Source organism: Cucurbita moschata, unplaced genomic scaffold (assembly GCF_002738365.1).
Source record: "Cucurbita moschata cultivar Rifu unplaced genomic scaffold, Cmos_1.0 Cmo_Scf00001, whole genome shotgun sequence".
Taxonomy (NCBI): Eukaryota; Viridiplantae; Streptophyta; class Magnoliopsida; order Cucurbitales; family Cucurbitaceae; genus Cucurbita; species Cucurbita moschata.
The window spans coordinates 6541128-6555233 of NW_019268517.1; the positions used below are offsets into that span (position 1 = coordinate 6541128).

At 36.2% G+C, this 14106-nt stretch overlaps 1 protein-coding gene across 1 annotated transcript; it reads left to right on the forward strand.

Moving 5' to 3' along the window:
• Nucleotides 1-437: 437 nt before the first annotated feature.
• LOC111440962 (serine/threonine-protein kinase SAPK3-like) lies at nt 438-4306 on the forward strand. Its single transcript, XM_023077850.1, has 9 exons — nt 438-784; nt 1088-1162; nt 2182-2283; nt 2361-2414; nt 2481-2573; nt 2657-2749; nt 2865-2969; nt 3072-3170; nt 3851-4306. Exons 1-9 carry the CDS (start codon nt 662-664, stop codon nt 4127-4129), a joined length of 1023 nt encoding a protein of 340 aa, XP_022933618.1. The 5' UTR covers nt 438-661; the 3' UTR covers nt 4130-4306.
• Nucleotides 4307-14106: the final 9800 nt, after the last annotated feature.

Below are 14106 nucleotides of genomic sequence, written 5' to 3' on the forward strand. Positions count from 1 at the left end.
CTCGTTTTATATCATGTGTTCTCAAAATCTGATTTTAATTATTGAGTTATAATGTATTTGGTCAATTCTTTAATTTATTTCCTTTTAAAATTTTGATTTGTCCCAATTTATTCAAAATTTCATCATTTTTATAAATATCATTCAATTATTGAGTTATCATTTTGAAATCCATCGATCATTTCAATTCTATCCAATTTCATTTCATTTATTAATAAATAATTTTATTTATTTTTCAATGTATTTCTTAAAAAACAATTGTAATTTATTTTATTTAGTTAAAAATAAAACAAAATAAAGCCTCACTTAACCCATGATCTTACAAAAATTTTATATACTATTTTTTTTTCTTTTTTTTTTTTTTTTTTTTTTTTTTTTTGTGTGTAAAAAGAATTTTGGGCAAAGAGCTATCCGTTGAAAATTATTCCCATTTTGAGCAAATTCATCGTGAAAAGGGTGCGTTGCTTTGCGGCTGATGAGACACTGTACCTGAGGAATTCTGTTTCTTTTACTGCTCCACTTCGTCCGCCATTAAAACCCTGCTTCACGTTTTAGTTTTACAGTTCCCGATTCCCACTTTCTTCTGTTCTTAACGAAACCCATCTCTTTTCCCCAACTTTCACTCTGTTTCAATTTCATTTATCTTCTTTTTTATTGAATTCTAATGGAGGATCGGTATGAACCATTGAAGGAACTTGGCTCTGGAAATTTTGGAGTTGCTAAGCTCGTTAGAGACAAGAACACCAACGAGCTTGTTGCTGTCAAGTACATTGAGAGAGGGGAAAAGGTATCAATTGGGTTTAATTATGGTGGGATTAGGAGATTTGGGTTTGATTAATCTTTTGTTAATGGGATTTCCTTTGTGATTGTTTCTGATTAGCTTTTGGATTTCTTCGATTTGTTGTAGAACAAGATCTAGTAATGCTTCATTGTTTAAACAAATGCAACAATGGTTTTGTTGATTATAGATGATTAATGACTTTGTTTAGGCCTTTTCCATTAATTTGAAGGCGGAGATCATAGTATAATCTCTTTTGATCATAGTAAAATCACATTAAAGGAGATAGAATGTGTGAATTATTTTGTTCAGATTGATGAGAAAGTTCAGAGGGAAATCATTAATCATCGATCGTTGCGGCATCCCAACATTATCAGATTCAAGGAGGTAAGGATACTTTATAACTAAATGAGAATTGTTATTTTTCTACCATGATCTGCTCATCTCTTTCTATTAGTAAACGTGTAATGCAAGAACAAGTGTGTGAGATCTCGCATTGATTGGAGACGGGAACGAAACATTCCTTATAAGAGTATGGAAACCTCTCCCTCGTGGATGTGTTTTAAAACCGTGAGGCTGATGGTGATACGTATCGAGCCAAAGCGGACAATATTTGCTAGTGGTGGGCTTGGGTTGTTACAAATGGTATGAAAGCCAGGCATTGAGCGATGTGCTAGCGAGGATGCTGGCCAAGGGGGGTGGATTGTGAGATCTCACATCCATTGGAGGGGGAACAAAACATTCCTTATAAGGGTTGTGGAAACCTTTCTCTAGTATACGCGTTTTAAAACCATGAGACTTATGGATATCTACTGGCGGTAGGCTTGGTCTATTATAAATGGTATCAGAGCCAGACACTGAGTGATGTGCTAGCAAGGATGCTGGCCCTTAAGGGGGGTGGATCGTGGGATCTCACTCCGGTTGGAGAGGAGAACGAAACATTCCTTATAAGGGTATGGAAACCTCTCCTTATAGACACGTTCTAAAACCATGAGGCTGACGATGATACATAACGAGCCAAAGCAGAGAATATTTACTAGCAGTAGGCTTGGGCTGTTACAAATGGTCTCAGACCCAGCCACTGAGCAATGTGCTACGCTGGCCCCCAAGGGAGATGGAGTGTGAGATTTCGCACCGGTTGGGAGAGGAGAACGAAACATTCCTTATAAAGGTGTGGAAACCTCTCTCTCTAGTAGACACGTTTTAAAACTGTAAGACTGATAGTAATATGTAACGAGCCAAAGTAGACCATATCTACTAGCGGTGCGCTTGAGCTGTTACAAAGTGAAGATATCTTCGGAGCAAAATGGATTGAGATCCATTAGTCAGTTTGCTATGATCTTAGCTTGGACTTTGTAAAGATCCCACATGGATGGAGCAGCTCAATGAATGATATTTGGCTGCAGGTCTTCTTAACTCCAACTCACTTAGCCATTGTCATGGAATATGCAGCTGGAGGAGAGCTTTTCGGACGAATATGCAGCGCTGGTCGGTTTAGCGAAGACGAGGTCGGATTGTTACCTTCTATTCCTTTGCTTATCTTTCCTCCACAATCCATTTGCTCATTAACATGTCTCCAAATCAGGCAAGATTTTTCTTCCAGCAGTTAATATCAGGAGTCAGCTACTGTCATTCCATGGTATAACAATCAAACATATGTTATTCTCTTGTTGTTGTCTTTATAATCATTTTCTCTCCATCACAGCAAATTTGTCACAGGGACCTGAAACTCGAAAACACGCTCTTGGATGGAAGTCCTACCCCGCAGCTCAAGATATGCGATTTCGGTTACTCAAAGGTCGATAATCTGTTTCACATTGCCAAACATTATGCTTTCAGATCATTATCTTCACCTTTTTATGTTTGTTCGATTCGTTACAGTCCGCTTTATTGCACTCGCAACCGAAATCGACTGTCGGGACGCCTGCATACATCGCACCGGAGGTTCTAGCACGGAAGGAGTATGATGGAAAGGTATTGAAGTTCCAACCTTCGTTGTTGCATGTATCAGCATTGTGGCATTGATGGTTTACTCTTCTTTGGCTCTTGCTGACATTCATAAGAACAATGGTTTGGTTACTGCTTGTAGATTTCAGATGTTTGGTCATGTGGGGTGACATTATATGTGATGTTGGTCGGAGCTTACCCGTTTGAGGACCCCGAAGATCCGAGAGATTTTCGTAAGACGATATCGGTGAGTGTCTCTCGAAGAATTCAGTATAGTTTCTGCACAATAAACTTCATGATTGTTCATTTTGGCATTGAGAACTCACTGTCTCCCTAATCTTACAAACAGAGGATATTGAGTGTTCAATACTCCATTCCGGATTATGTTCGTGTGTCCATGGAGTGTCGTAACCTTCTTTCTCGAATATTCGTTGCGAACCCGGCAAAGGTCGGTAACAAACAGTTATTTCCATAAATTTTTGTTGCAATTTGCATCTCAAGTTCCTTGATTGAACTCAAAATGGGATAATATTAAATCGAATCGTTGAGTTATGTTCGATCTTTTGTTGAGGATTGTTGGGAGGGAGTCCCACGTTGGCTAATTTAGGGAAGGATCCCATTGTGGACAAATATCAAAGTGGACAAATATCATACCATTGTGGAAAGTCGTGATTCCTAACCTGGTATCAGAGTCATGCCCTTAGCCATGTCAATAGAGTCCTCAAATGTCGAACAAAGAAGTTGTGAGTCTCGAATGTGTAATCAAAAGTGACTCAAGTGTCGAACAAAGGGTGTACTTTGTTCGAGGACTCTAGAAGAGTCGAGCCTCGACTAAGGGAGGCTGTTTAAGGGCTTCATAGATCTCAGGGGAGGCTCTATTGTGTACTTTGTTCGAGGGGAGGATCGTTGAAGATTGTTGGGAGGGAGTCCCACGTTGGCTAATTTAAGGAATAATCATAGGTTTATAGTAAGGAATACATCTCCATTGATACGAGACCTTTTGAGGAAGCTCAAAGAAAAGCCACGAGAGCTTCTGCTTAAAGTGAACAATATCATACCATTGTGGAGATCCGTGATTCCTAACATCTTCTTGTATGCTCATTGATCTTATTCTTTTGTTTCTTAAAGAGGATCACCATCCAAGAGATAAAACATCTGCCATGGTTTTTCAAGAACTTGCCAAAGGAGCTAATTGAGATTGAGAAAACCAACTTCAAACGACAAGAACACGACCACCCGTGGCAGAGCATCGAGGAAATCATGCAGATTGTTCAGGAAGCAATGACACCAGGAGAGGGATCTAATGTTGGGGACCGAGCGTTGGGCGGAGGGTCGGGGCTCGACGATCTGGACGCCGATATAGCTTCGGAAGTAGATGTAAGTGGTGACTATGTAACTGGTGTTTGAGAATGGTCCGGTTTTTAGTTTGGTTACAGAAGAGTTTATTGTGTATGAAAACATATGGTGTCAAATCAAAATCACATTGTATAGGGAAAATAGAAGGGATGGAAGATTGTGGGGGCAGCTGCATTGACTGCCCAAAACATGTTCATTGTATCAACAAAAGTGTTTTTTTTTTTTTTTTTTTTTTTTTTGTTTGTTTATGAAAAGGAATACTATCTGATTCAAGGTCGATCATACTTATAACTGCATCAAGTTTTTAAGGTGAACAACCTCTAGTCGACGGAACAATGTAGGCAAGGGAAGTTGGCAAATGATATGTAACATCGAGAAAAGGATTGACTATGAGAGCTGGGCGTAGGGTCTGGTCCTGAATCCGTCGGTTGTTAGTGAACTGTCGAGTTGCTCCCACGGTGAGAGTAGGCTGAGAGGCAACACCACAACGTTCCACACTTGACGAGGTTTATGTCACATGCCAGAAGCCACCTGGCTCCACCTCAACCTTACATGTTTCATCATCGTAACACCCATCATTCTTGGAAAATTCAAATTGCAAAGTCTCAATTTTCCACTTTTTTCATTTCAAAAAGTATATTTTACTAAAGTTTTATTATATTTAAAATAAATAATTTTTAGATTAAATGGTATATTTTAACTTTTTGTAAATGAACCCGCCGTGAATTGAACACGCAACCTTCTAATCTAGAGTCAGACGCACTACCATTGCGCCACAGATCCTTTGATGCTTCTCCCTTACATTTTTATTATATTCAAATTTAATTATATTTTCCATAAATTTTGTTACAAACAAAACCCATTGTTTTCAATTAATTTTCAAAAAGTTTATATATCATTAGGAAAATATTCAAAATTTTAATCCTAAGCTTTCATTTTATTAAATTGAACTTTTACTGAATTAAATGTGCAATTTTTAACCATCTTTTCAATTTTGGTTAATTTGCTTACTAATAATTTAATATACACGTAAATAAACAAATAAATAGATATATAAATATATATTGGGTAAAATTGCATCATTATCAAAATTTGAGGTATTATTACTCATGACCTCTCATAGATTAGAATCGTCTAGCTCAACCTTAATCGACACAATGAGACATTGAATGCTCAATCTATACGTCGGTGTTCAGTTTAAGAAAACCACGCACTATTTATAATAGTCTAAAATAACACTTTAATTTTTAGAAGGAAACTAGATAATAAAAATGAGGTCTTCCCCGTACGATAGCATAGATTACCCTCTTTTCGATGACTTTGGTGGCGAATTACTCAAACACACCGGCCCAATTTATGCTCTCATGGTCTCGTCATTAATTAATTATTTTTAGTAATAATTTTAATATTATCCATGATGTTCAAGTAATAAGCTAAATGATTTATAGTTTATGGATAATGTTAGATATCTTAAATTGGTAACACTATCGATACAACTCACTTTGTAATTGTTACGAATGATTTAATCTAAAATGTCGAATTGGTTGTAGTGATTATATTAATGAAAAAAAACTTATCTTATAGTACATAAGAGTGCCACACTAGGTTTATAGTGAAGTTACGTACAGTTAATAAATAAAAATTGATTGATTAAAGAGTTTAATCAATTAATTTTGTATTGTTGAAACATAGGTAAGTAAGGTCTCTTTCAAACTCAGAGTAACATTAAAATGACAATTTGGTTGAAAGAAAAATTTTAAGTGTAAGACTCTAAGGAAGGTGAAGAAAACTCGAGTAAGCTTAAAGGTACCAACGAGAAGTTTAAAGGAAACAAGAAAAAGATTAAGAATCCCGAGGAAGGATAAGGGGCCTAAATAAGTGATTTTAATGCTCTAACAAGTTTTCTTTAGGACCCAAGACGTTTGAATAAGGTTTAGAACGGAAAAAGTAAGTATAAAGGACAAAAATGTCTTTTTCTATATTTAATTCGTAAGAACTTTCTAAATTTTTAATTTATTATAATACTTCAAGAGGCTTGTTAGAGAGGAAAAAATTAGTGAAAAAGGGCCAAAGAATTTTTAGAAATTTTTTAGATTTTTCTAGAAAATAATTAAAGAGGGTTAAATTACCAAATACCCCTCAAAATTGTAGAAAGGCCATCAATCTGAAAAATCAATGGGGATCGGAGATAGTATGTACAAAATTTAATAGATCTCAAAATCCAACTGTTGGATCGAGCTGAAATTTTAGTAATTTTAAGAAGATTTAAGGTTTTTTCGATCCAACGTGGTTAATATTCAAAACTAATGTCAACAACTCTCTAATTAGAGTATATCCTTAGACCCCTCTCATACAAATTAGTTCAATTTTGATTCAAAGAAAATGCGTTCAAGCTTCAACTATAAATATGAATTTTTATTTTTAGGACAATGATTTTGGATAAGAATGGAGTGATTGGAGTTCCTAAAGTTCAAGAAATAAGTCTCTAGACTATGATTTTTTTCTTCTCTTGTTTCTTATAAATTCGAGAGCTATGGATAATTATTTTTTTCAAACCCATTCCAACACGTTCTAAATGAGTTTCCTAACAAGTTTGACGAATGATTTGAGAGTTGAAAATAGATCAAACATGATTTCTCAATCCAAGCTTCCACGATCACAGCCATCGAATGAAAAAAAATTAAAATTCCTAATTACTGGGCTCCCAAAGAAGAAGTCTCATGAAAACCACGAAGGCTAACACGCTCGGAAGTGAAAGAAATTTGATTTTTTCAAAAATGGGTAAAATTCGAAGGAATTGAGTTAACTCCAAATTCCATCTCTTACCATCCATCTCATCCCAAATTAATAAATTCAGCTCCGAGAGGAGAAGGATTCATGAAAAAGTCGAGGGCTAAGGAGCTCTCCATCGGGTTGCCCAATAAGCCTCGTAATCTGCAAAAAAAAAAAAAAAAAATGGTGATATGAACCAAGAGACATCAATCATACAATATATTTCAATGAAGATGCGATGAAAATATTGTTGCAATTATCAAAAGATATTTCAATTCATACCACGTTGAAGAAGAATGAAGTTTCATTCTTATAAATTTTGGGCGGATTACACTTTAGAGTAATCTATAATTATTATATTTCATTAATGTATTTTAATACATTTTATTTACTTTTTATGTTACATCTATATTATGACCATAAAGTATGAATGTAATAACTCTTGGAATGCCTTTAGTTTCATTTTGAGGCTATGTAGAGGCATTGTATTTGTAAGTAGACTTGGAAAATATAGTAAAATGAGCATTTGCGCTTTCTTTAGCCAACGTGATAAGATAAGGAATCACTACAAGGGGAGTAAGATTCGGATTACCTTGTCGATCAAATATCTCAAGGCAAGAATATTGTTTGAGATTCGAATCACTCCAGAAGCAAGATCGATCATGTTTAGCTTCAATGATTCTTGTTGATCAAATATCTCAAGACAAGAACACTTGATTGAGATTCGAATCACTCCACAAGCAAGATTGATCATGTCGAGCTTGAATGATTCTACATGCAACCTAAACTACATAGAGTTGCAAAGAAACTTAGCCATTAGCTAAAGAAAAGCACAAATGCTCATTTTACTATATTTTCAAAGTCTCCTTACAAATACAACATACATGGCTTTATATAGCCTCAAAATGGAGCATTCCAAAAGTTGTAACATTCATACTTAATGACCATAATTAGCCATTATGTAAATGTAACAAATAAAATGTCTTAAAATACAATAACTTAAAGTACTCTAAATTGTAATTCACCCAAAATTTATAACCATCAAACTTCATTCCTCTTCAATGTGACATGAATTGCAACCTTTTTTGATAATTTTGACAACATTTTCTTCACATCTTCATTGAAGTATATTGTATTAATGATGTCTCTTGGTTCATATCACAACGGCTAAGTTCTTTGCAATTCTATGTAGTTTAGGTTGCATGTAGAATCATTCAAACTCGACATGATCAATCTTACTTGTGGAGTTATTCGAATCTCAAACAAGTGTTCTTGCATTGAGATATTTGATCAATAAGAATCATTCAAGCTAGACATGATCAATCTTGCTTGTGGAGTTATTCAAATCTCAAACAATATTCTTGCCTTGAGATATTCGATCAACAAGGTAATCTAAATCTTACTTCCTTCTAGTGATTTCCACATATCAAATGGGTAAGATTCCGAGAGTTTCAAACAAAAAATTTGTTGCCCATACATAAATTTGTCATTCTAAATCTATTTCTTAAGCTTGAGGTGGACATAGAAAAATATTTCATAAAGGAATTAAGGCCTAAAAGTGTCTAAAACGTAGCAACCAATTATGATTTTCTGGATTTTAGCTCTACGAGAAACATGTTTTGTGACGAACTTTCATAGCTTATATCTTGAGTTGTTGTTCACGAAAAGTACGGAATCAATCTCTACATCTTCTGTGCAATACCATCTTAAAATTCCATGGAGAAATCAAGGGGAGAAATTCACCGTAGAAAGTTAGAGAGCGTGAGTTTCTTGCAATGTTGGCAATGGCGTCACACCTTCTTCCTTTGTTTTGGGGAAGAAGATGATGATATGGTCGGTTCAATTGAATTGGCCATGTCAACCTAAAATTCTGACACCTCTTAATTTTTTCTCAAACTAAATCCAATTCAGATCAGTTCTCAAGAAATTATTGGTGGTTTACAAAACTAGACTCAAAGAAGAATCTACTAAAGAAAATTAGAGTAATTCGAATATCGGAAGCTCTAGAATTGAGGTCCCAAATGTCAACATGGAGGTAGGTAGCCTCTTGGACTTTTCTTAATAGGATTACTTGGATTTCAATATGAATTTTAAGTTAAAATATGATTTAAAGGAGTATGGAAGAATTAAGTCAAAAACCATGAGTTAACGACCTAAATCGAGCGTTATGCTTGAGAATAAAATGACGTTAGAATAACCCACTCCCATCAAATTTCAATGTAGGCATAATATGATATGTTAATATATATGAAATTTGGTAGCGAAGGTGTAAAATTGGATAAGGATGAGTAGCTAAACCGAGTAAAGATGTAAAATGACTATAATGTCCCTAATATAGTTCACCCCAATACATGACCCAGATCAGATGTCCACCAAATATGATGAAACTTCATAAAAGGCCTTAATTTATGATGATTAAGGATCCGGTAATATTTTAGAACCATTAGGGCTCGAACCAAGTTTAAAGTGATAAATGACTAAAATACTCTAAATATGTTATGATCTTATACCGACTTATGCATGTTACAATGAAGTATTCATGACATATGAGATTGAAATAGGGTTAAGTAAGAAAGTTAAGGCCTATGCCTCAAATACAAACCCTTGGAGTCAGAATCTAAGAAATCCAAGAACCAAAAAAACGATCTAAGGACAAAAACTAAAGAGAAGTACAATACAAGTTCTAATTCCATCGCTTAAAATGTAAAAAGCCTAGGAGGTAAGTTTATAAAATGCATCGTGGAAGCACGTTTCAGACTATGCCACTGAGGATGTATGAAGTCTTAGGTATAGGTATTTAGACTGTCTAGTTTTGGGCATTTTCGGGATGGCTGACATAGTTATAATTGAATTGAACATGCAACCTTCTGATCTGGAGTCATGATATTTTAATGGGACGGCTCCTCAGTACAACACAAATCTTGCAAGTGTCATTCATACACTGCTCCAAATCGTTTATAATATAAGATTAAAATTATCAAATAGTATATTAAACCAACGTGAATCAAACACACAACCTTTTGATCTAGAGTCAAACGCACTACCATTGCGTCATAAATCCCATGATATTTAATGGGACGACAACTCTGTATAATATAGATCATGCGGCTGTCGTTTACAATATAAGATTAAAACTATCAAATAGTATAATATTGAACCCAACGTGAATCAAACACGCAACCTTCTGACCTAGAGTCAGACGCGCTACCATTGTGCCATGGATCCCATGATATTTAATGCCTGTACAATACAGATCTCCCATGATATTTAACGCTTGTACAATACAAATCTCCCATGATATTTAACGCCTGTACAATACAGATCGTCGGTCGGTGAAGGGGCATCAGCGACCAGAAGGGGTTTGTTTCTTCCATCTGGTGGAGAGTGGGGAATTAAAGCATATTATCACACGTTTTCAGGTGTTTCTTACTTCCAACACCTGAAAACGTGTGATAATATGCTTTAATTCCCCACTCGCCCCCGAACCTCTAACTACTGAACCTGATGTCATTCTCCTTTTCTTTTCCATTTCATCCGAGAATACAATGGATCACAGCAAGTAAGCCACAATCCACTGTGTGCTGTTTCCCTTTGTAGGTCAGGATCAAAAAAGTACTCCCCACAAAATGATACCCTATTGGGTATCATTTTGTGGGGAGTACTTTTTTATTTATAATATAAGATTAAAACTATCAAATAATATAATATTAAACCCAACGTAAATCAAACACGCAACCTTCTAATCTCGAGTCAAACGCGCTACCATTGAACAAGACGGCGCCTTTGTACAATACAGATCTTGCAACTATCGTTTACACATTGCTCTTCATCGTTTACCATATAAGATTAAAACTATCAAATAGTATAATATTAAACACAACGTGAATCAAACACGCAACCTTCTAATCTCGAGTCAAACGCGCTACCATTGAACCATGGATCCCATGATATTTAACGGGACGACGCCTCTGTCCAATACAGATCTTGCAGCTGACATTCACACACCACTCTTCATCATTTATAATATAAAATTAAAACTATTAAATAGTATAATTTTGAACCCAACCCAAGGTAAATCAAACACGCAATCTTCTGATCTGAAGTCAGACGCACTATCATTGCGCCACGGATCCCATGATATTTAACAAGACGGCGCCTCTATACAATACAAATCTTGCAACTATCGTTTACACACTACTCTTCATCGTTTACAATATAAGATTAAAACTATTAAATAGTATAATATTGAACACAACGTGAATCAAACACGCAACCTTCTAATCTGTAGTCAAACACGCTACCATTGAACCATGGATTCCATGATATTTAATGAGACGGCAACTTTGTACAATACAGATCATGCAGCTGTCATTTACACACTTTTCTTCATCATTTACAATATAAGATTAAAACTATCAAATAGTATAATATTGAACCCAACGTGAATCAAACACGCAACCTTCTGATTTGGAGTTAAACGCGGATTGTTGAGGATTATTGGGAGTGAGTCCTTCATTGGTTAATTTCATGGAAGATCATGGGTTTATAAGTGACGAATACATCTCCATTGGTATGAGGCCTTTTGGGAAGCCCAAACAAACTCATGAGAGCTTATGCTCAAAGTGGACAATATCATACCATGGTGGAGAGCAGTGATTTCTAACATAGTGTTGAGGATTACTGGGAGTGAGTCCCACATTGGTTAATTTAGTGGAAGATCATGGGTTTATAAGTGAGGAATACTATCTCCATATTGGTATGAGGCTTTTTGAGGAAGCCCAAAGCAAAGCCATGAGAGCTTATGCTGGACAATATCATACCTTCAAGGATACTGACTTATGCACAACTTTGACTAATTTCATCTAAAATAAGCTCCTAACAACTTTGACTAATTTCATCTAAAATAAGCTCCTATCTCTGCACTAATTTCAAGGATACTGACTTAACTAATTTCATCTAAATTAAGATGCACTGGTTTTGACAGCTGATGTTTTGCTCAGCAAACTGCTCCTGTTTAAACAAAAATAAAAGGCTTATGTTTTACTCAGCAAATGGCTCCTATTTAAACAAAAATAATAAAATAAGTTGCACTAATTTTGACAGCCTCATTCAAGGATACTGACTTAACAATTTTGACTAATTTCATCTAAAATAAGTTACACTAATTTTGACAGCCTCCTTAGTGCAGGCTTATTTCTTAATAACTACCCGAGCCTTTACGAAAAAGTTCAAACTTCACTTTGGCAAGTGCCTTAGTAGGCTTATTTCTTAATAACTACTCGAGCCTTTACGAAAAAGTTCAAACTTCACTTTGGCAAGTGCCTTAGTAATTTTTGTTGTCTCTCGATCTGACATTTCTTTTTCTACCTCTTTATCTGATACATCAAAATCCCTGGTCTTCACTTTGTGATCGATGCCCTTGCTTTCCTTGCACTCGTCATCCAACTGAACTGAAGATTCTAACGAGTTCTTGTCATCCATCCCATTACCTTGTTCTCTTTCCCCAACCAAACTGTCCTCCAATTTGTCGTCTTCGTCAGCCACAACATCACGTTCATCCTTGGTATAATTCCCCAAAATAATCGATACATCCCGACTTTCTGATAAACCAACGTCATCACTGCTAGCTTTTATCTCTTTAGCCACATCCATGCTCTTATCCAAGAACTCAGCTTCTATTACTACTTTGCTGAACTTGGTCTAGATTCTCACTTTCAACCTCCCTCTGACCATTATTAGACTCCAAATGCTTTTCTTCTACCAATTTATCTTCACTCTCAGGAAACGATTCAGCTTCACATCAAGTTTTCGATTTCGGATCTGGTTCGGGCTCACGATTCGATTCAGGTTCAGATGCAAGCGCAGTTTCAACCTCAAGGTCAGGTTCTAATTCTCCTTCCTCCCTTTTGTTGGGTCCTTTACTCTTCTTTTCATCCTCATTTAGAGCCCAAGAACTCAATTGGGGATTAGTAGATTTCGGATCTAGTTCGACTGAGAATTCATGATCACTACCATTGTCACCATGCTCTAGGGAAGGACAATTTACAATCCTCGGACTCTTTTGAGTCCCATCCACTAGAATGGGTCGAAAAACACTCGCTATCTGCAGTTCTTAATTCAAAAGATTGATAGTCTAGAAACTCACCTTCATTGGGGGACTGCTTGCATGAAACCGCAGAGCTTCCGGATCCTGGAGAGCATGCAAAGCTACAAACATGAACAGCAGCGCCCCTAGAAGCTTCCTGGTCAGCCTACAAGTCTAACAAATTGGTAGTTTGATCCAAATCTTCGGAGATGAGGAAATCGTCAACCTCAAAGGCGTCAAGATCGTCAAAGGTTAGTTCGAAATCTTCATTTTCGTCGAATACCAAATCCAAGCCGTGAAATAAACAGAAGGGTCACCAGTGGCAGCAGAATTGGCATCAGAGTAAAAAAAAGAGTGCAGAGGCGAAATTTGGAGAGAATCAAATTCAGAAGCATACAGTGGAATTAGAATTTTGATCACCGGTAGAGACATCATCTTGATATACGGCTGAAGTCACGTTTAATGGCTGATCAAGAACCTCAGTGGTTAAGCAGTATTCCCAAATTGAATCTGAAGAATTCTTACTTTCATGTACAGCATTTGCTTCTGATTCCTAGGTTTTGACTCGGCAATTCGGCTTAATATGGCCTGCTTTCCGCAACGATCACACACCACTTTCGCTTGACAATCTCGTTTAAAGTGACCTGGTTTTCCACACCTGTAACAAGATTTAAATGGCTTCTTTGATGACTTCTCACTTCTGAATTGATTCCCATGGCTAGATGAAGGCTTTGAATGAAAATTCTATCTCCTTTGATCTTTGACATACAACACATCTTCTGACTTTCGGGAAAACTCGTTGCTGCTAGTCATTTGCTTAATCAAAGCTTCGAAAGAAGATTCTCCAGATCAATTACTGCAGGCTGATTTACCTACCCTTGTATTGAGGAAACAAAGGGCATAAACTCTTTCCGTAATCCACGAATAAGATAACGCCGTAATCGAGCCTCACTCACTGGTACCTCAGCATCTAATTTTGAAATTTCAGAACACAGATTTTTTCACTTTCAAAAAATATTCTTCAATAAAAAAATTACCTTGATCTTCCATTGTTGACGTAATATCCCACAGATCTTGTCCTTGTAGATAAGCTTCCAGTCCTTGTAGATAAGCTTCCAGTTATTGCCTGAAATCGAAAGTCCTAGTTATTGCCAACCAGCTTTTCCATAGC